Source organism: Aptenodytes patagonicus, chromosome 1 (genome assembly GCF_965638725.1).
Source record: "Aptenodytes patagonicus chromosome 1, bAptPat1.pri.cur, whole genome shotgun sequence".
Lineage (NCBI taxonomy): Eukaryota > Metazoa > Chordata > Aves > Sphenisciformes > Spheniscidae > Aptenodytes > Aptenodytes patagonicus.
Window position 1 is genome coordinate 83511574 of NC_134949.1, and position 20614 is coordinate 83532187.

Consider the following 20614-nt stretch of genomic DNA (forward strand, 5'->3'; position numbering starts at 1 on the left):
TATTAGAAGATCCCATGAGGATATCAATTGTAATATCATTTGTGGCTTTATAGATGCTTTCTTCCTGATGTGAAAGCCTGGAGCTACTGAGGCATTCTGTGATAAGCATTTACTTTTAGAAGGCCTGAATTAAGTACGATTATGATAGCAAACAAAACAAAACCAAAGAAATTTTGAAACAAGTCACCATGATGAGGACATCTCCCAGATTTGCAAGGCTTTTGTATGTACATGCACATGCTCTACTCACCAGTAGAGCAAGACTAGTGTCAGTGGATTGAATGCCCTTGTGAGGCCATGTAGTCTGTACTAGAACTATCACTCTGGTGGCCAAATGCTTTCCAATGTTGAGAGTAAACAAGAAGTCTAGTGTTTCATATGATATTTGCTATCCATCCCTCTCCCATAGGAAAATGTTATGAGTGTGTCCTCATGTCTGCATCCATTGCAGTCTTTAAACCCTCCAGATTAATAACCTGATATTCATTATAAAAGGTTAAACCAAGAAAGCTGAAGGGGTCTGCGTTGAGGTCTCAAGCTGGGTTGTTAAAAGACAGGGGTCTCCCCATTGGTATTACCACCCCATCATGTTGTTTGTGGAGAATCTTTTTTTAGACCTCCACAAAACAAGAAAAAAGTCATTGCTATTGCTGGTGCTTTATAAAAAACCAACGAGCCCTGAGGACCTCTGTTGTGCTGGGGTGCAGAGTAAGAATGTAATTAAAATTCTTTAATCAGAACATTTGTCCTTCAGTGTATATGTCAGAGTATTGGCTCTGAGCTACCCAAAAACCTATTACCTTTACACTGTTACTCTGGCCAGCTTCTTAGTTTTGCTCCATTTGTTTCATGAGTGTTTACTAGTATGGAACAAGAAAAAAGGAATTTGAAGATATGCATAGTATGTAGCATGGGAAATTCCTGTTCCAAAAGAAGTCAACAGTGAAATTCCATTGACGTTTGAAGCACTACTCAAAGCTTTTATAATCTAGCGATATTCAGTGTCTGTTTACTTTTATTTATTAGGTTTTAGAAGTTCTTTGTGAAAATCTTTAATAGGTTCCTCCCATTTTGTTCATTCAGCCATAGTGGTTTAATATTTTGAGGTTGAAATGAAAGGCTGTGCACTCGGAAAGCAGGAAGACTTTGTATTTAGAATTCCTTTCAGTGCTAGGAATCCAAGTACTAACTCCATATCCTTTTGTTTCCCATTTAATAGTTTGGCAATTTCCTCTGTATGTTTTAAATGCCAGTTTTGCTTGCTTTGAAAAGGTGATGGCATCCAGCAAACAAGGTGCTGGGGAAGAGCTCAGGGAGTTTGAATTGTGTGCCAGCTCAGCCACTGATTTGCTTGTAACTATGGACAAATCCAGTTCTTCACTCAGTAATTCTGCTTCTGGTTGGTTTTTTTTCTTTCTCCTTTCTCAATTTTAAGCTTTTAGGCCTCTACAGATTCTAAGCAGTGTTATTACAAGAACAGTAACAAGTAATTTCTGCTTGTGATCTGCGGGTTGTGATGGCTCGAGAATAAAAACTTGTTGGCAAAGCAATTCACTACACTCGGGAAAAATGAACTGGTGGCAACCACCTAACACATAGTCAGGATAGCTCATGACAAAATCTTCCTCATCACTTTCAAAGATTCCTTTCTTGCTTGCTAGCTTTGTAAGCAATGAGGTAAGAAATGCCAATGCCATTTCACAGATTAAGGAATTCTAAAGGGCCTACTTGAAAAATAGCCTCATGTTATGCTGCTGGTTGTGGAATTACAGATGCAAAAATTTGGGTCTCCGAAAAGTGGGGGCATCGGTTTTCTGTTTTCTCTTGCAAACAGTTGCAATGCAAGATTTAATCAAAGAGATTTAACTTAGATACAATTGCTCATTTATTTGAGTTTTGCTGAAGAGACTGTCACTGACTTACAAACTGGTTCTAATCTTTCAGCCATGGAGACGCCTGATGCTGGATCAATGCACAACATGTCTCTGCTCCCTCCAGCCAACATCTTCTCGGAGATATACTCTGACATGTACAAAATTAAGCTGTGAACCATGCCCAATAGTAAGTGCGAGTGGTCTGGATGTTCTTGTTAAGAATGTGTCTGATGAGAAGGTCGTGTTCTTCATCATTGTTCACACCAGTTTATGTTCTGTACAACTCTGGGACCTGTTGCCTTTCTCCAAGTTTTTCTGAGAAGTCATGGCCCTGTGTTCTTCTTTCCCTGAATTAGATCAAATATACCAAATGTGTTCTAAATCCACAGTGTAGGAAGAGGTAACTTTTCATAGTACTCGGGTCCACAGGTGCATTTTTTTGTGTGTATTTCAGACTGCTTACCTTCAGAGCAAAATAAGGTTTGGCATATCATTTGCAATAGGAACTGCTGTATCTCCTTACCTGTATTATTTGTCCCTCCAGGGACTAGCAGCTCAGCCAGATCTCCATTCTTCAGGGCTTTCCTATGAGTATTTCAGATTGTCTAATAGCTGAGTTCAATAATATTTCTTTCTGGTTCCCAGCCATGCCTTAAGTGATTTGAGGTGATCGCCCCCACCAGTTCCACTGGCCTTTTTGAAGTTTTTGCTGCTGCTTTGTTGCCACCATCTGCAAGGAATGAGCTTGGCTGGGAAAGCCAGAGGCAAATAGCTCCCATTTTTACTCCACTGACCAACAGTGTGACCGGAGTGCCTGACTAGTTCTGCTCAATCATGTAATTTTCTCTCTTAGCACCAATACCTCAAGTAGAAGGAGACCTAAGCAAGTTGCAGAGGCTGGCTTAATCTCCCCCCTGTCTGAAGAGTACAGACCAGCCGCTCAGGTTCACAGAAAAAGGCTTAAATGCCCCCTCCTTTTCTGCCTTTCCCTGGATAGTGGATGGAGCCCGATGGGCCTAACCAAACCCAGGGCCTGTGCAAGCAGTGGCCATTGCACCAAAAAGTCACATTTCTAACATGATCATATGGGATTCCCGGCTGATATCCAGAAGAGGCATAGATTGATAGGGTCCCTGCAAAAGAGAAGGGAAGAGTCCAGTTTTCAATCCCTAAGTAGAACTGGAAAGGACAAAGTCAAGTTTCTGTGGCTTCATCTGTACTAATGAACTAAACAGAGCAAGACTGCAGGCTCAAATTATGTCCTGCAACCACTTTTGACAAATTGTCAGCAGTGTCCCAGCTGGCCTGTTCTAACTAGCAAACTTCCAAATAATGCCTGGGCACAGGTCAGTGGTTAGGACAACCCAAAGTCAGCCTGTTTCGTGGGGAGAATGCAGTTTAGACACACATACGTGTTCCACTTGTCTGCAGGGCCAGAAAACTGGCCTTGACACCCTTTATTTGCTGGTATGGATGTAGCCTGTGACAAAAGGGAGAATCTGGAATACTTCGTGTGGTTCTGGACGCTAATATCACCCCTCCTGTAAGGTATGATTATAGACACAGGCTTCTGAAAGGAAAATAAATGGCCAAGCTCAGTACTGAGTATCTTCCTCACTTCCACAAAATATAACCTGGCAGATCAATGAAAAAAACCCAGATACACTAGAATGAATCTGTGGCCAGAAACATGTGTGCATATATATGTTCCCACACAAAAATACACAAACATCAATTCTTGCTTTTCAATGCAGGAAGCCAGCTGTAGAAATTAAAGGTAGAGGAATCAATAAAATACATGCTAAAAAAAATGGGGAAACATTCCACTCCTGCTTCTGTCACCACCCACACAATTCCCAAACAGCTCCTTTCCCCCACCTGACCCAAAAGTACAGACTAAACAAAAAACCCTGAAGAAAGGGCAATTTCCAGTTGCACTTATTAAGCACTATGAACTTGTGTTTAGGAGATGTGCAGCTACCAAAGGGAGGTTGCAGGTCTAGGTGTATGCATCCCTTTGTAGCCAATGTAATGAATCTGTGGAGCTTGAGGGGGAAAAAATATCAGAATGTCTTCATCCCCCTAAGCCCAGTGGGATTCACACACATACTTGGGATCTTTCCTGCCTCAGAGTCATTGATTTCATGGTATACCCAGATTAAAAGCAATTCCTTCATAATGGATAAAATAATGAGTTAAGAGTATATACTCTCTCAGGAGCACCTGCTTTCTACTGGATGCTGAAGCTGTGAAAGTAAATGCAATGGTAATTGAAGCGCAGCCAACTGCAGCATATTCTGCTCATCAGGGTCATTTTTTTTGGTCATTTTATGACCTATTTTAGGTGCTTAAATATTTGCTAGTAGAGCAAGTTCACCTATAACAATGAACTATGTTTTCTTCCAATGATTTAATAGTAACCCCCCACCCTCCCCAAATTCTTTTTCTATAAAAAACATATGGATAACATGCATGCCTTCACTGAACCAGAAAGTGTTTGTTGTCTTAAAAATGTTCAGCTCATCATAAGCAGCTGTTGGTTATGTGTAGCAGCTGGAGACATTACTGTGGGACACTTCATGTGTTAACTCAGTTCCTTTCTGGTTTTTTTTGTTCTTTTTCTTTTCATTACCCACTCTGTACCTTTCTTCCTCTCCATCTAGCGCTGCTCATTCTCCCATGCTCCTTTCCCTGCCACTGTTTTTCCCTTCCTGTGCCTTTTGTGGGGCTCCATTATTCCTTCCTCTCCTTCCTCTCCTTCCTCTCCTTCCTCTCCTTCCTCTCCTTCCTCTCCTTCCTCTCCTTCCTCTCCTTCCTCTCCTTCCTCTCCTTCCTCTCCTTCCTCTCCTTCCTCTCCTTCCTCTCCTTCCTCTCCTTCCTCTCCTTCCTCTCCTTCCTCTCCTTCCTCTCCTTCCTCTCCTTCCTCTCCTTCCTCTCCTTTTTCATTTTATTATATCATACCCTCTCTGATGCTCTTTTTACTTTCTTGTTTTATCAGGCCATTTTCTTTTTCTTTCCATAGTTTAAATTTTCTACCTTAGTCTTATTCTCCCCTTTCCCTGCCCACTGCTTACTGGTTATCTTGCCCTTTTCTCCTAGTTTAAGCACTTCAAACTACTTTTCCAAGTTGCACTGTGTAGTATTCATTAGCTTTACAGAGAAGTTCCTGCACACCATAAATACGAACTGTATGTCACTCAAAACATTTTAGTAAGTTTCTTAACCTCTCCTACTGTCATGTGTTGTTTAGTGGACCTGACCTCGCAACTGTTGCAGTCAAAGAATGTTGAATTCAGTGGACACAGGAGGCTTTGTACTTGAAAATATACATCTTTCCCTATTGTATAATAAATCAGTACAAGGATTAATGCGAGCCTTTATAAAACAAAAAACAAAAGTATGCAACTAATTAGATTAAGCTAGTCTAGTCCTACTGTTTAAAAAAGCATTTTTCTGGCTATCACTTTGTCCACTGAATTTTGTTTTTTAAAAACCCTCTACAAGTAAGTGTATGAAGCATGCTTAAAACAAAGTAAACCGAGAAAAACGTCCTTTACCTTCTAGAATTACAGAAGGCAGGAAATCCCCGGCTCTTGCTGTGGAAAATGTGTGCCAACTTCATGTGGTGTCAGGCTGAGAGATGGAAGGCTTAAATACCTTCAGGTAAGTTTTAAGCACTCTTTCTTTTATTTATGAGTAAATGTAAATGTAGCACAGACTTCTGGCAAACCCAAGGAAAGTGCATTTTTTTCCTCATTTTTGGTTAGGCAGCATGGTATTACTAGTGCCTTTTCTTTTATATCTCAGAATGGTTTCTCAAGAAAGTTCATTTTTTTGTTGTTTGTAAATGAAAAAAAAGGAGACTTCATACCATAGTGCAAAATTCTAGAGAGACATTCTAGATGCATCTGTAAGCATGAAGGGACTTTAACTGGAATATGAGCTCAAACAACTACTTAGGGGAAATTAAAAACCTCATTTTAAATGAGAAATGGATAATTTAAGTTGAAAATGTGAATTTTGAAAAATTTCTCCAGCATGATAGGTTCTTAAACAGGAGTGGATATTTTTCTGGTTAAAACCCATCAGCTTGTCACAAGAAACAGCATATAACATTTTCTTTTATTCCATTCCTGAGCTAACTTTTAGATGGGGAGAGTATGGGAAGAGCAACAAAGCTGGTGAAGGGTCTAGAGCACAAGTCCTGTGAGGAGCAGCTGAGGGAACTGGGGTTGTTTAGCCTGGAGAAAAGGAGGCTGAGGGGAGACCTCATCGCTCTCTACAACTGCCTGAAAGGAGGTTGTAGCGAGGTGGATGTCGGTCTCTTCTCCTAAGTAACTAGCGATAGGACAAGAGGAAACGGCCTCAAGTTGCGCCAGGGGAGGTTTAGATTGGATGTGAGGAAAAAATTCTTCACTGAAAGGGTTGTCAAGCCCTGGAACAGGCTGCCCAGGGAAGTGGTTGAGTCACCGTCCCTGGAGGTATTTAAAAGATGTGTAGACATGGCACTTAGGGACATGGTTTAGTGGTGGACTTGGCAGTGTTAGGTTAACAGTTGGACTTGATGATCTTAAGGGTCTTTTCCAACCCAAATGATTCTATGATTCTATGTGGGGGGTGTGGGTGTGGTTTTATGTATTTTTTTTAAAGAAGATCCCAACTCAGCCAGAAGTTAAATATTCATATATATGTCTCTTTAAAAGACAATTCATAGGCCAAACTCCCAAGTTTCTCACTTAGACAAGTTTCTCCTTTAAGTTAATGGAAATTTCTTCCCTGTTAAGACCTGAAAAAGGTCAGGTTTTGGCAGTGTTGACTGAGCTGTAATCAATATGGCTATGGAAGTAAATAGAAGATGATGACTTTGTTGATAAACAATTCTGTTTACTAAAGATTTCCATGTTTTATAAATTTGACCACCTTGGTACAGTAATTGAAATATCACTAAAGGAATAGTCAAGTTGTATAGTATCCTGAAAACTTGCTGTCCCATGTTGTTTCTGTGTAAAGCTAACAGCCCTTAAATCTTTACAGCCAAATGAATCACTTCAGGATGGCTGTGATAGTCACTCCTGTAAAGTAAATGAGAAAGGGGAATTTATCTGGGAAAGGAGAATCACTGGCTGTCCTCCATTTGATTCCAGAAGATGTTTGGCTGAAGGAGTAAGTAGTGAAATAGGTCCTGTTTCCAGGTTTCCTAATAGACTCTGTCATGTTTATGGTTCTGTATATAGGTACCTTATGTGTAGTAGGGTGGGAAACCCCAACCCTCTCCCAGCACCTTGGCTAAACTGAATTTGAACTTTCTTTGAAATTCAGAAAAATGTAAGTTTTCTTTATTTTAAAATATAAGTTGGTTTTATGTGGGACTCCACTGCAGGGGAGGTGCTGAGCTTGCAGCAATTCTGTTCCATATGAAGCAGCAAACATAAGAAAATGGTTGTTCTAACAATGTTTTCAGTTCGGTATCCAGAGCAAAACTGTGTGGATAATTACGCAAACTGAGAAAACAGTCAGATCACCCCCTTTTTTTCTATGAATATACATATGAAATGCTAAGACATTTTTTCTCTACCCTTGTGTGAGGTTAGGGAAAGGAATTTTCACCATACTGTAGGAAAAGCTCAACCTTCCACATTTGCGATTGTTTGGTATAATGGTATAAAAACCCCGCTCAAGTCCACCCATCTTTCCTGTGATTTGAGGTTAGCCATACACTGAGAAACAGAGTGCAGGCTGGAGTGTAGCACATGGGGTCCTGCTTTTGCTCATCTAGCATCACACAGGTGTTTATATCCACCTGTCCCCATTTTCTCAGGCACCACAGGAAGCAGGAAACCTTTAACAAAGCTTGTGCCCAAACCTCTCTCTACAAACACATCAAGCAAATGGAGGATTTGATATGTATAATATGGGAAGAATAAAGCTTCTACAGTGCATTTCTCACTTTGTGAAATTACTATAGCACACACGGTTTTGTTATACAAAGAAAGATTTAGAAAAATGCTGGATTATGTTACAGGCTTGAGTTTACTATCATATTCTAAAGGTCTTCATTGAAAAATCAATGAAGAATAGTTTACTTTTTAACCAGAACTTCCCAAACCGCATTTATTCTCCTCGCATCCAAAAAAAATGAACTATATCAGCTACAGAATTAGTGGTTTTCATCTAGTTACAGATGAAAAGTTTAGTTTTCTTAATTAAAAAAGCCTCCAAACTTTTGCATGTAAGTTCAGGTGTTTAGTGCAACAATGGCATCACCCTGCAGTATAAATATTTCTCCATTTTTCCTTTCACTATGGGTTTTCAGTAATTTTCCACCATACATATATTTCTGAGAATTATTTTCTACATGGTAGTAATGAAAAAAGAAAAATAAAATTTTTGGCTGTTAAAACTTACTTGACAGGTGTGATATTTTATGATGATTTGCCTGTACATTTTCAGCTGTTGTGGAGTAGGCATGCTTTCATCTATATTGCTAAAAAAATCAAGAAGGACTGTTTAACTTCCTTTCTTAAACAGACATAAGACTTGAATGCTATTGGTTTTATCACTCTGGTTCCTAGAAATTTATTTGTATTCAATGTCTTTACTTTAGAAAGCTCCTAATATAAGGTGAAAGCAATATTTTCAGGTGTTGAACTTGCTAATGTAGTCAATTATTTCCAACCGGCTGTCAACAAATATAATCACAAATTCAAAACCTTAAAATGGATAAAGAGATGATTACTAATGTAGATTTATATTTTTTGTACAATATAGAAATACAGTTTTCTTGCCTAATATACTGTTTTAAACATCCCTTTGTATTCTTCCAGCAGAACAAACGTGTATTACTTGTGCCAAAATAGAAGTTTTCTTTTTTTATTGTTTTAGGGCAGAATTGCAAAGATTGGCAATACCTGCTGTGACACATGTAAGTAAATACGCCAAGTCTTGTATGGAAATTGCAGAGAGTGTAAGCTACTGGGTAAGGAGCTATGTTTTGCATAAGATGCAGTTTAATGAAACAGAGCTAAGCAATGTTGTTAAAATAAACCATCAAACAAGTCCGCCCTCTGATTGGGATACTGCTGTCATGTCCACTAGAACATGCGTTTTGACAGCATTCACAAGTGCTTAGAAAGAAATAGATACTCTTCACATTTTATGCAGATGTTAATTATGAATGTTTTATTTTATTGTTCATCTAAAGATAACAGGAACAGTATTGCACACACAGGTTGACAAGTCACATAACCTGATACCGAATATGTAAGGCAACAACTTCATGAATAATCAATCAACTTAAAATGAATTTAGAAAAAAAACCCTGGTGGCAGTAATGTAATTTTGATTGGTTTTCGATAATGTAATAACCAAAAAATGGGAGGGGAAATGCTTGTCAAAGGTGCATTCCTATTGAACAGCCTGACTGCATCTTAAATTCGGCAGTTTAGGAGTCAGTCCTGCAGCTCTTAGTTTCATGCATGATTGTGTAGATAATCCAAATGTCAGTCAGGCTGTGAGCGTAGGAAGGGTTTGCTTACATGAGGAAGGATTGCAGGGTTGGGTTCTCATTTCTAAAATGAATCTCTGATGCTTTTGTGAACAGACAACTTCTCAGTTTTCTCCTTTGTAAGTAAAAAATTAATAATACTGTAGCTTATTTAAAATTAAAAAAAGTAACAAAAGATTGATATTCTCTTTTAAGGTCAGAATATCAACATCTTGCCTGTGTTCAATTATCTCTTCCCCCCCCCCCCCCCCCCCCCGCATGTGCTAATAAATAAAAGAAGATCTGCACAGCAGCCCATCACCACACTGGCACAGTAACTGCTGTAATAATACCCCTGATGAAGGATGTTAACGCCTAGAGAGTTTGCAGCCATTGCCTGTCTGTATAATCACTGAGTTCTAGCTTGAGAAATAGAAGTCAGAAAGCTATTGAGATAGACTGTCATCAAATGGCTCAAACAAGTAATTTAGTTAAGAGAGCGTTAATCTACCAGGCTTCAAGTAAGGAATACTGAAAATTATTTATTAACAAAAACAGATTTTAAGATTTAAAAGACAGGGTGGTGGGCAGGCTCTACTAATTGAGAATGCCTATCATCACTGCAACTGAGGAGAGGGGAAACCCCGTTCCAAATGAGCACAGCTCAATATGTATACTTATTTAACAGTTACAGTGATTCAAAAGTGATACCTCCTTGCAGCAGCAAAAGCAAACTGATCTAAGTGAAATATCGCATGCCTAAAACCGCCCATATTGCATGGACCTTCAAATCCTTATTCCCATTGATGTTTGCTTGGATATAGCTCAAAACTGAAAAGTCCTGTATTACAGCGCAGTCCTATTCCTGGTCGCTTCTCTATGCAGGGCCCTTCATAAGGAAAAAGCCAACATATTGCATCCAGCCAACTAACTATGGGTTATTGATTGAAGGACGGTGATTAACACATAGCTTTGAATCAAACAGATACTTCCAGATACCAAACTCTCTCTTTCTCTCTCCTCTGTATTTATATCTTTCCACCAGGGCACTCAGTAGCAACATGCAGTCTGTTGCATACTCTACAGGGAACACCAAGGCTTGGCAAAGCTACTGTAAAACCAGAGTAATTTAATTATTCTTAAAAGTCAGATAAGAGAATAATCAGTTTCTCATGGACACAGAGACTTAGATATAGGTTACATTGCCTTCCCAGGTCTTGAGAGAGTTTGTCTTTTCAAACACCTCAGTACCATAAAGAATTGGGCAAAGAACTTGTTCTCTCAAGCTCAAAGTACAGTTCAGGGTGATGCCTTTGGTTCAGTAGTCCTACATGGCTTTGAGCAAAGGTTGTTTAAGAAGCCAGTTTCCCTTTCTATGTTATGCCTTGGCAACTGGAATTCATTAGTGTGTCTGAGGATATTGTTCCATGTTTTAAGTATGTAGGAGCATGTAAGTGAACAGGCTTATTTTCTCATTAGATTTGTGTGGTACTAACAAAGGACTTGATTATTTGCAAAAGATATTCTTTATTTTCCCACTTAACAAAGAAGTTGTATCTCTGCTTCTTAACTCTTTTCCCTCTTGTTTTCAATTGCATATGTCTTGTTAAGTTACAAGCACTTGCTTTTCCAAAGGAGGCACAGTCTACAAAAAAATAAATGAGAGTAGTAACGTAACTCGAGAACAAGTCGGTAAGTCAGGATCAAAAAGGTGATGAAGCTGTATTGAGTCTGATGACAATTAATTTGTTTGGGCTTTTCAGTTGTGTGGATACAATTGTGCATTCCTTCCAGGTGGACAAGTTTTATCAAATGAAGTGATGAAATCATTAAAAGAGAACTGGCAGTTCCAGCACTGGAGCCAGAAACACTTTTCAAGCTTTTTCCTTTTTTTTTTAATGAAATATAAAGCCTTAGCAAGGCACAGAGCCAATTTGGTACTAACATTCCCATGGAAAAGGTAGGGAAAGCTACGCTTGCTGCTAGGAAGATGGATACATTTCTCTTCAATTTATGTATCTACTTAGTTGTGCAGTTGGCCAGCTGCATTCCTTCAGCTCTCTGAAATGCTGTTGTGTAGTATGTAAAAAATAGTCCAGTATTCTGGTAAATACAGAAATTCCATTGGTTAGCTAGAAATGAGTAAACGTAGGAGCCTGCCATTACACATGGGCATAGCACCACGTTAACACTACAAAGAACTGCTGTTTGCAGTGCATAAAATATCCACTTAAAAAAGCATTAGCTCCTTCACAACTCTTTAGATGTGGACCAAAACAGCGTTCAGAACAAAATATTCTGGATTAGCCTGTATTTGAGCATGTGTATGACGAGGTTCCCTTTGAAAGTGGAAGAGCAGAGTCACCGTCGACTACTGCAGTTAACAGGTCATAGCAAACCAACCTCACTTCACAAAGAGGGATCATCAGATTCCCTGAGCTTGCATCCTCCACACATGACAAATCCAGACCTACCGCCTCTTGTGTGGATTTCTGGTTAGACGGAAAAAAACAGGGAGAATTTACCTAACACTAAGAGCAAAAAGTATTGGAAAACAAGTATTGAGGTATTTCATGACTTACTGAAGACAGTGGAAAAGTTCCCATTGACCCAAAGTTAGATTTTCACAGAATTAGTTTTCTAATTTTATTTTTTTTTCCTAGTTCTTCTTTTTGCCATGTTAGTTTTCTGCAAAATCCACCACATGCGCAAGGACTGTTAAGAGTTGTCAAATCTAGGAGCCTGATAGAGGCGAGGCTGCCACAGCTCCCTGTCCCCAGGTCCACGCAACAGTGAGGCTGAGCATGTATCCTAATAGGCACACATGCAAACTCATGTATACAACATGCACACGCATTCTTTATGTACACACACAGAAACACTCAGTACTCTGGCAAACACAAACACCACCCACATTCTCATCCTGATCTGCCCTCTGGCACTCATTCTGTCTGGTAACTGGTCCTGCATCTCTGCTAACCTAGACTCATGGGCCCTATGACCTGTGGTCCAATTCCAGTTGCTGGCACTTACACCTCCATACACATGCATCCACACAGAACAGAGTCCATCACCCAGGACAAGTAGTTGGAAATGGAGTTTAATAAGAAGACAGGACAGACTGCAGTGATCAAACGTAGGGCAAGGTCAGATGAAAGTATGGACCAGCAGCTGTTTAACATGCAACCAGCCCTCTTTTTGCCTTTATCCATCCATTTTCCCCTGCTTGTTCCTCACCAAACCACCTTAATCCCTCTCTTTCCCCCACCTTTGGTTCCTCCCCTAAAAATCCCATGATAATAAGTCTTGTAGAATCCCAAAATGTTCTTGGCTAGCATTGCATAAGGAGTCCCACACAGTCCTGGAGGCAGTGATACACTGTCTGTAAGGTGATCTGGAGAGGTGCTCCTACTGACTCATCTTGAAGGGCATCATCCCAAGACAACGGGATCTCTCTCTCCTGTGACAGCCCCAGGAATAGCCAGGTCAGGGTGCTCTGTTTCTCTGATTAGGTTATTGGGGTTCCCACGTGTGTCATCTTTTTCCTGTGCACCTGCTTGCCCAATGTACCATTGAACTATCTTTAAAAGGAGAGTTATCTAACACAGAAGCCAACAGGTAAAAGGCAGACATTAGGTGGCAAGGTGACTTTAAAACAAAGCAGTTGCTTGAAAAGAAACATACGGGAAACCCTGCTCTCCAGTGGAATTTTAGGGCTGTAGTGTGATAGTCATACAGCTCTACATTAATTACTCTAAGGAGACACACCTAATTCTCTTGCTAGGGATCTTACTAGTAATGACATCTCACTAAGAGCAATTTCAGTAATAAGGGGAAGGGAGTTAAAAAAAAGCAATTGTCAGCACTGTCAAACACTTTTTTTTTCTTTTTTTTTTTTACTTGGTAGGTGTGGAAGTGGAGTGTCGACCAGTAAGTACCAGACTGCAGTATAGGAATGTCAACGGATGTGTGGCTGAAAAGGAAGTGCCTATTTCTCATTGTGAGGTAAATAGAAAAAGCAACCCCCTGACTCAAGACCTGCCTTTGCCCCCTTTCTCTCTTCCACAAGGGAAACCTTTGCCTCCATTACAGCTTCACTTCAGTAAGCGGAGCATCAGTTTCTGTCCTTCTCATTGATTCACTCCAACAGTGTAAACCTCATTGGCGCTTATTTCCTAAAGTAATTTGGTGATGCTGAATTTTCCCTATTCAAGCAGCACGAAAAAAAGGCGCATATGTTAGACACAAAGGCTTTGTTGTACCACTCTTCTTTGCTTCCATCAGAAATTAATGACTCTGAAGTGGCTTTGTTAGGACTTTCTACATAAAAAAAAGGATTTTCATCTTAGTATTTGTGAAGCTGATTTTCAGATCTGAGTCTACAGTTAAGCACACATATCCCTCTTCAGGCTCTGAAGTTGATTTATGAGAGTGTAAATAGGTATTTAGATGCATGATACTGTAAAAGACATTTAAACTTGAGCGCTATGATTTGACTTCTCTGCTCTATAAGCTCTATGACTCCTCTATTAGCCTGAGCACTAAGCTGTTGCATTCTGCATGTCTTGTGCATTTCTTCCATAATCAGATTAAAAGTTTAATTTCCTGCCCATCACTGCTTACACCTTATAGGGCAACTTCTATTTGAAACAGGAGCATGGCCTCCCTTCTGGATGTTCCCATCTCTCTGAGACTGGGAACCAAAGATGACATCCTCTTCCCAGACTGGGTTGTAGCAGGACAGCTGCTCAATCTGAGATAACCAAGCTTCATACAAGGATTGTACACAACTGTTGTATACAATCCAAACTATGGTATACAAGGGTGGCAGTCAAGAAGATGGCTTGCACCCAGCCCCTTGAGAATTCTCTTTAGTTAAGGCAGTAGGCAAAATGAGTCTCTCTCCCATGACTACTGGGAAAAGAATGGGAACAGAGAGGAGAAGTATTAAGAGCATACATGCCCAGGCTTTTCAGATAGCTACCTGGTGAAGGGCCTTCATTTGCTACACAAGTCTTAATAAGAGTGGAAGCTTTAAGAACAACAACAAAAACACTTACCTTTCATTAAAAAAAAAAAAAAAATATCTTGGCCTCTTGTCCTGTCCACAAAGTCAATGATAATCAGGTCCTTAGCCATAAAGTCATTATGTATTGAAGTTTCCCCTGCAAAAGTACAGATTTTATATTGTGAATCTGGCCATATATTGAGTAAACAAAATATTCCTGCTATAGCTGGTATTGAGTACAGTTTTTCTAAAGTCATCCCTGATAATGCTATGCAACTTTTTTGTATTAATCTCAGAAATAAGAGTGCAGAGCCACAAAAATAAATGGACTCTGACAGAGTTTGATGTGGGGCCATTTGTTTTCACATCATGAAAGCTTATAGCTACAGGCATTGACAGCTCAGTCTAAATTAGTAAAGTGGCCAGACAAGTAGAATGGAAAAATAGCAACCAGCAGGACAACAATGGATGTGTGACTTGCAACATTTGGGCTAAAGCACTTTCTGAATGCATTATCTCATACAGCTGAGACGATAACCATATGTGCTTAGAAGCCAACACAATAGCCCTGGACATCACTTATGATATTTTAAATTATAGGCTTTTTTTGTGTGAGCAGTTTCTCCACCTCTCCTTCGCTATGCTCATGCTCATAAGACATTACTTTTTGACCAGCACCCCACACTCTGGAATCAGATACCTGTTTCTGAGTTTGTGTTTTACAGCAAAGCACTGAACTCCAGGTGAAGTCGTCCATGGATGTTTTGAAGGGAAGAATCCGGATTCCGATTGCACTGAGGTCTGGCACTGTTCAAACTTGGTATCTCTTTTTTCCATTTAGGGCAAGTGCAGAAGCACTACCAGATACTCTGTTCAGACAGGGAAATGGGAAGACCTGTGCAGCTGCTGTACAGCCACTCAAACAACCATAGTCACAATCCCTCTCCGGTGTGCCAATGGGACGGTGGTGCAGCATTACATCCCTTCTGCCTCTCAGTGTGAATGCTATTCCCGGACGTGTACAGACTGAATATTTCCAAGAAGCCCAGTTGTGTAATCTTAAGTTTTATGAAGAAGGAACTTTACAGTGCAAGCCTCACTTTCTCTCTGTAGACCATTTTATCCAGTAGAATCCTGACTAACTAATTGTATCAACATAGCAAACAATAAAACTTATTAGCACAATGGAGCATTTTCTGATTATTCTTGGGGTTGTTTATCGATAAGATATTGCAGACTGTATTGTTCTCCATCTTCACCACGGAAAGTAATCCACATGGTTAAAAAGAAACCCCGAAAATGCAAAACCACAACACAGTAACAGAAACAGTTGCTTCTACTTAAAGAACATATCCCAAAGCATTTAGCATTGTCTTCAGAGACATTACACTGGCATTCCCCACTTCAGACCTTAGTGACACACTGTGGGCTTTTAGGTTTTTGATCTTTTTTTCTCCTCCAGTCAGGGAGTACAGTAATTATGGAGTAAGACTTCATAATAAGAGAGTGATGTTCTTGGTACACAAACAGTACTGGTTATGGCTCAGGCAACCAAACATCTTCTGCAATGCATATACATGTTCCTCCTGAAGCTGAATGCAAAGAAACTGTGTGCTGAGGACAGGTTGTGTAACTTCTGTAACTCCTCAGTACTTGTGAATAGGCTGGGGGACAGCTCTTACCTATTTACCTCAGCACTTCCACAGATCAACTTGAAGAGAAAGCTCATCAGTAATCTCCCTTATTTCCAGGTACCAGAACTTCACCTATTGCATTAGCTACAAAAGTTAGAGTTCTTTCAAGTGCAGAATTATCAGTGGCAGGTTTAATTTAGTTACTGCTGCCAGCGATAAATTTAGCATGATTTAAATTCCACATGGTCTGGTCAGGCCATGGAAGACAAAAGATTTTCCAGAGAGTTGTTGGTCGTGGTGGAATCTAGTGCCAGTCAAGCAGTTTCACTGGGAAGTACTAATTTCTCAAAAAATATGAGAGAGGGAAAATTCAAAAATTCAAATGGAATGAACAAAGACAATTCAACAAGAAGTTTAAATATTTCTTGAGTTAACTTTTTTAAAATAATAATATTTATAATTCAGATATAAGAGGTGTATTAAAAACAAATTAAAAAAAAGCAACCCTAAACTTTTCATATGTTTGTGATGACATCAGTAAGTCTCAGGAATAGGTTAAGGGTGAGGGGAAAAAAAAAAAAAAAAAAAAAAAAAAATCATAGTTTCTCCAGCTCTAGCAGAAGTGTTCTCAAACTGGTGAAAAACATGTATAGAAGTCCTGAAGGGTAAAAGTGTTCCTGAGAAGCCTAGCAGAAAGAGTCAGGAAATCAGGTTATTCCTGTGCTGGTTTTAGGTTGGCATCTGTAGAAATGGAAGGCATTTCGGAGGACATTGTCACCAGTGCCCCTGTGTCACGGGGAGGAAAGTTTTGAGATGAAGAGCTAATGCTCCTCATATGTATGCCAATGTCACATGATTAAATGGGTCAAAACACCTCCCCCTCTGCATGAATGGCTCCTTTTGGGAGCAAACAAAAACTCTCTCTGTGCTTTCAACTAAAAAGGCAAGTTGTATTCCTTTTTGAGAGGAACCAGGCAGATCCCTGCTTCTTCTCTTTTGCCATTCAGCTGTGGATTCAACACATATTGAATTGTAGGCCTTTTTTTCCCCTAATAAGGGGACATTCAAGGATGTCATTCAAGACATCCCCTACTGCTGAACAGTGCTAGGAGAAGCACAGGCCTTCTATGCATCTCTGTTTCTTCTGCTATGGGACCACAATAACCTCAGGGAGAGAAACCAAATTTTAATTGGCACCAGCCCCGCTTACTGCAGTAGATCTCTGTCACCAGTTTTCCTTCATGCTGGCACTAGCTCCTTGTTGTAGCTGCCTCCGGATATTAAGCTTTCTGACAGATGGATTTGGATCACCCAGGTAATCAGCTGCACAGCAGCTCATCTGAAGCTGCAGATACGTACCTCCTGAACAGCAGCCTGCAACATCAGACAGGACCAGAGAAAAGGAGTGAACAGGTGGTAAAAGGCAATGTCTTCCTCTTCCCCTTATCATTGCTGGACTGCTCCTTTGTTTCCATTGCTGCCCTCACCTAGACTGACCTTTCTTAGCTCACGAAAGCTGACAGGATTGCAGCCTAAGGCTTCATGGCTGCGGACAGGTCTTCTAATCAGATAATTGTATGAGTCAGGCACCAGCTTATTGGCATGGGGAGGACACACAGGAGCATCCATAGGGCACAGATGGAGTCACAGTTTTCTGAACTTCTGAAAAGCAGACATGCACAGCTAGTATTTTCCACCAGCAACAAAGTAGATGGACAGATCTGGCCAACAGAGGGGCAAACATTCCTGCTTTCATCACTTCTACCTCAATTAACAAGAATAATCTTGTGGATCTAAGTGTCTCAAGAGAGAAACAGACTAAAATAAAGATACTGGCTTTCAGACTAGAGCAATTAGTATTTTTCCTAAGGAACTCCAGATTATTTATTGGAAAACTGCTTGGTTATAGGATCAAACTCATAGCAGACGTAGCTCAGTTGAATTGGATAAGCAGAACTGTATTAAAACTTCTTGTGGTTTAACATCAGCTGGCAACTAAGCACCATACAGCTGCTCGCTCACTCCCCCCCCACAGTGGGATGGGGGAGAGAATCGGAAGGGTAAAAGTGAGAAAACTCGTGGGTTGAGATAAAGACAGTTTAATAGGGAAAGCAAAAGCCGCGCACGCAAGCAAAGCAAAACAAGGAATTCATTCACTGCTTCCCATCGGCAGGCAGGTGTTCAGCCATCTCCAGGACAGCAGGGCTCCATCACGCCTAACGGTTACTTGGGAAGACAAACGCCATCACTCCGAATGTCCCCCCCTTCCTTCTTCTTCCCCCAGCTTTATATGCTAAGCATGACGTCATATGGTATGGAATATCCCTTTGGCCAGTTTGGGTCAGCTGTCCTGGCTGTGCCCCCTCCCAGCTTCTTGTACACCTCCAGCCTTCTCTGTCGGTAGAACATGGGAAGCTGACAAGTCCTTGACTAGTGTAAACACTACCTAGCAACAACTAAAACATCGGCGTGTTATCAACATTGTTCTCACCCTAAATCCAAAACACAGCACTGTACCAGCTACTAGGAAGGAAATTAACTCTATCCCCGCCGAAACCAGGACAAGACTTTATACCAGCTCAGGAATATGTCTCATACCACGTGGCTTTTCTTCATCTTCCTTGGCTGCAATTTTGCTTTCAGGCATCTATGCCAGTATATGGACTAAAGTGGGTGCACAATACATCGCATGAAAACTTATTGGGTTTTCTTACAGAACAGAGTTCTGTGGACTTCTGTATATTGTCTGTATGTTGTTATTCAGGCCTAGCTAGTACCTATATATTCCAAGCAAAGACAAGGCCCCGTTGTGCTCAAGGGCAGAAGGAGCTTCTTCCTTGAAAATCCTGTCACAGAAACAGACAAGCGGGAAAGAGCAAGAGGAAGGGAATATTATAACGTCTCCCTTAACAGACTGAGAAGGTACATAAATTTTTGGCCTTGACCTGCTGACATGACAATCAAGGTTTTTCAGGCAGCCTGCCCCAAAAGAGCTGTCTTTTGTCTAAAGCTCTGGTGGTGCCAGTAAGGCAGTGGGCTCGGAATTCCTCCATGCAGGTTTCTATGGCCTTTCACACAGCCCAGTTTCACTTAGTGCACCTCTGCTATTTTCAGAAGCATTCTTTCCTGGCAGAAGTGAAGAACAAAATCAGGCCCATAATCAAGTACCTGCTTAGTAGAGAGCTGTGCACACAAACGGTAGTAGTATGCCAGCACATCAGACAGTGCCGTACATCAGACTGCTCCATAAACATTCACCAGCAGTATCCAGGCTTTGAGGAACATTTTTCAACTTGTACATGCTGCTTGTGAGTCTTGATGGTTTTGAGCTTAGTCTTTGCCTTTCTGCCAATGATTCAGAACTTGTCCCACCACTTCAGGAGACCGGCTGGATCGTTGAGCATGCTACAGGATATATTTACAGGAACGTTAAATGGATTTGGGGAGGAGTCTTATATAACTTCTTAATTATTAAAAGCATCTAATCTCTCTGCTAACTTTTACAGACTTCCAAGCATTACTCCTCTACAGCAGGTGAAACACAATCTGGTATATTGGCGTTATTTGTTGCAGCTCTGCATTATCAACTAACACCATACCCAGGTACCTCAGGAAACACAGTGATGCCCAGATATGATTTTCTCTATTGGAAAGTGTCCTTAAAAATAGCCTACAGACCCAGCTCCATTTTAACTGGCTGGATATTGCTTCCTCCTCATATTCCCTCCTGTGTATATTATTTATTACCTGAGCTAACTGTATTACCTGTAATGGGCCCATCCTTATGGCTTATAGGAGCCAGTAATTTGAACCTGTGCAGGCAGAGCTTTGTGTCCACAGGGATCCCCGGGAGGACCTGGCTCTATCTTCCTGTACTATTCCAAAATTAGAGGGTATGCCTTTCTGTTTTAGCATTTAATTGGTGCAGCATATAATGTGAATATAAAATAGCATAATTTTCAGCAAGTTTTCGTTCCCCTCTCCCAGAGATAAGTGTATACAAAGCAGTAGGTTTGCTATCTATCCAGGGAGCAGATTAATTGGTTATAAAACATCAAGTCAAAAAGCAGTTCAACAGTTGCTTCGCTTGGTGTATTCTTTTATCCCACTTTATTACCAAAAAGTTATCAGGAGCTCTATGTGATTGCACCATTGTCCTGTGCCAAGTGAGCATGAACTACATTGAGATCTCTGCAGCTGTGGACACTGGAGCAAAGTGATCAAGCAAAGAGCAATTCGTTTGTTCAAATGAACGGGGTGGTTATGCAATCAAAAAAAACTACAGGCACACCACCTCAAAACTTGTATGCATGGGCTAGCGTGCAAACAAAAGCCTGTAAGAAGTAGCATCCCCTCTGCTAGAGAGCTTACACACAGCAACTGAGAACAACACTCTCTTTTTTTTTAGTTTCTGCAATCTAATAGTTTTTAGATTAGTCAGTCCAGAAGCTGTGGCATGCAGGTTGTTCCCTGTTTTGTAACTGAAGGCAGTTTCTAAATGAAGTTCTGAGATTAATATAAGATACTAGCAGGGTAAGAGGGACAAGTATTTGATACCTATTGATACATTACTTAGAAATTAGGAAATGCCATTCCAAAGGAGGGACTAAGAAGA

General features: G+C 40.5%; 1 protein-coding gene across 1 annotated transcript in view; it reads left to right on the top strand.

The window, feature by feature from the left end:
* The window catches only part of VWF (von Willebrand factor), a 147965-nt gene extending 132413 nt beyond the window's left edge, over positions 1-15552 (top strand). The window contains exons 47-52 of the mRNA XM_076345119.1: positions 1945-2061; positions 5439-5537; positions 6909-7037; positions 8757-8796; positions 13265-13362; positions 15207-15552. Of these exons, the coding sequence (XP_076201234.1) occupies positions 1945-2061; positions 5439-5537; positions 6909-7037; positions 8757-8796; positions 13265-13362; positions 15207-15395 (672 nt within the window). The 3' untranslated portion in view covers positions 15396-15552. The remainder of the gene's footprint in view (positions 1-1944; positions 2062-5438; positions 5538-6908; positions 7038-8756; positions 8797-13264; positions 13363-15206) is intronic.
* The last annotated feature ends 5062 nt before the right edge of the window (positions 15553-20614 follow it).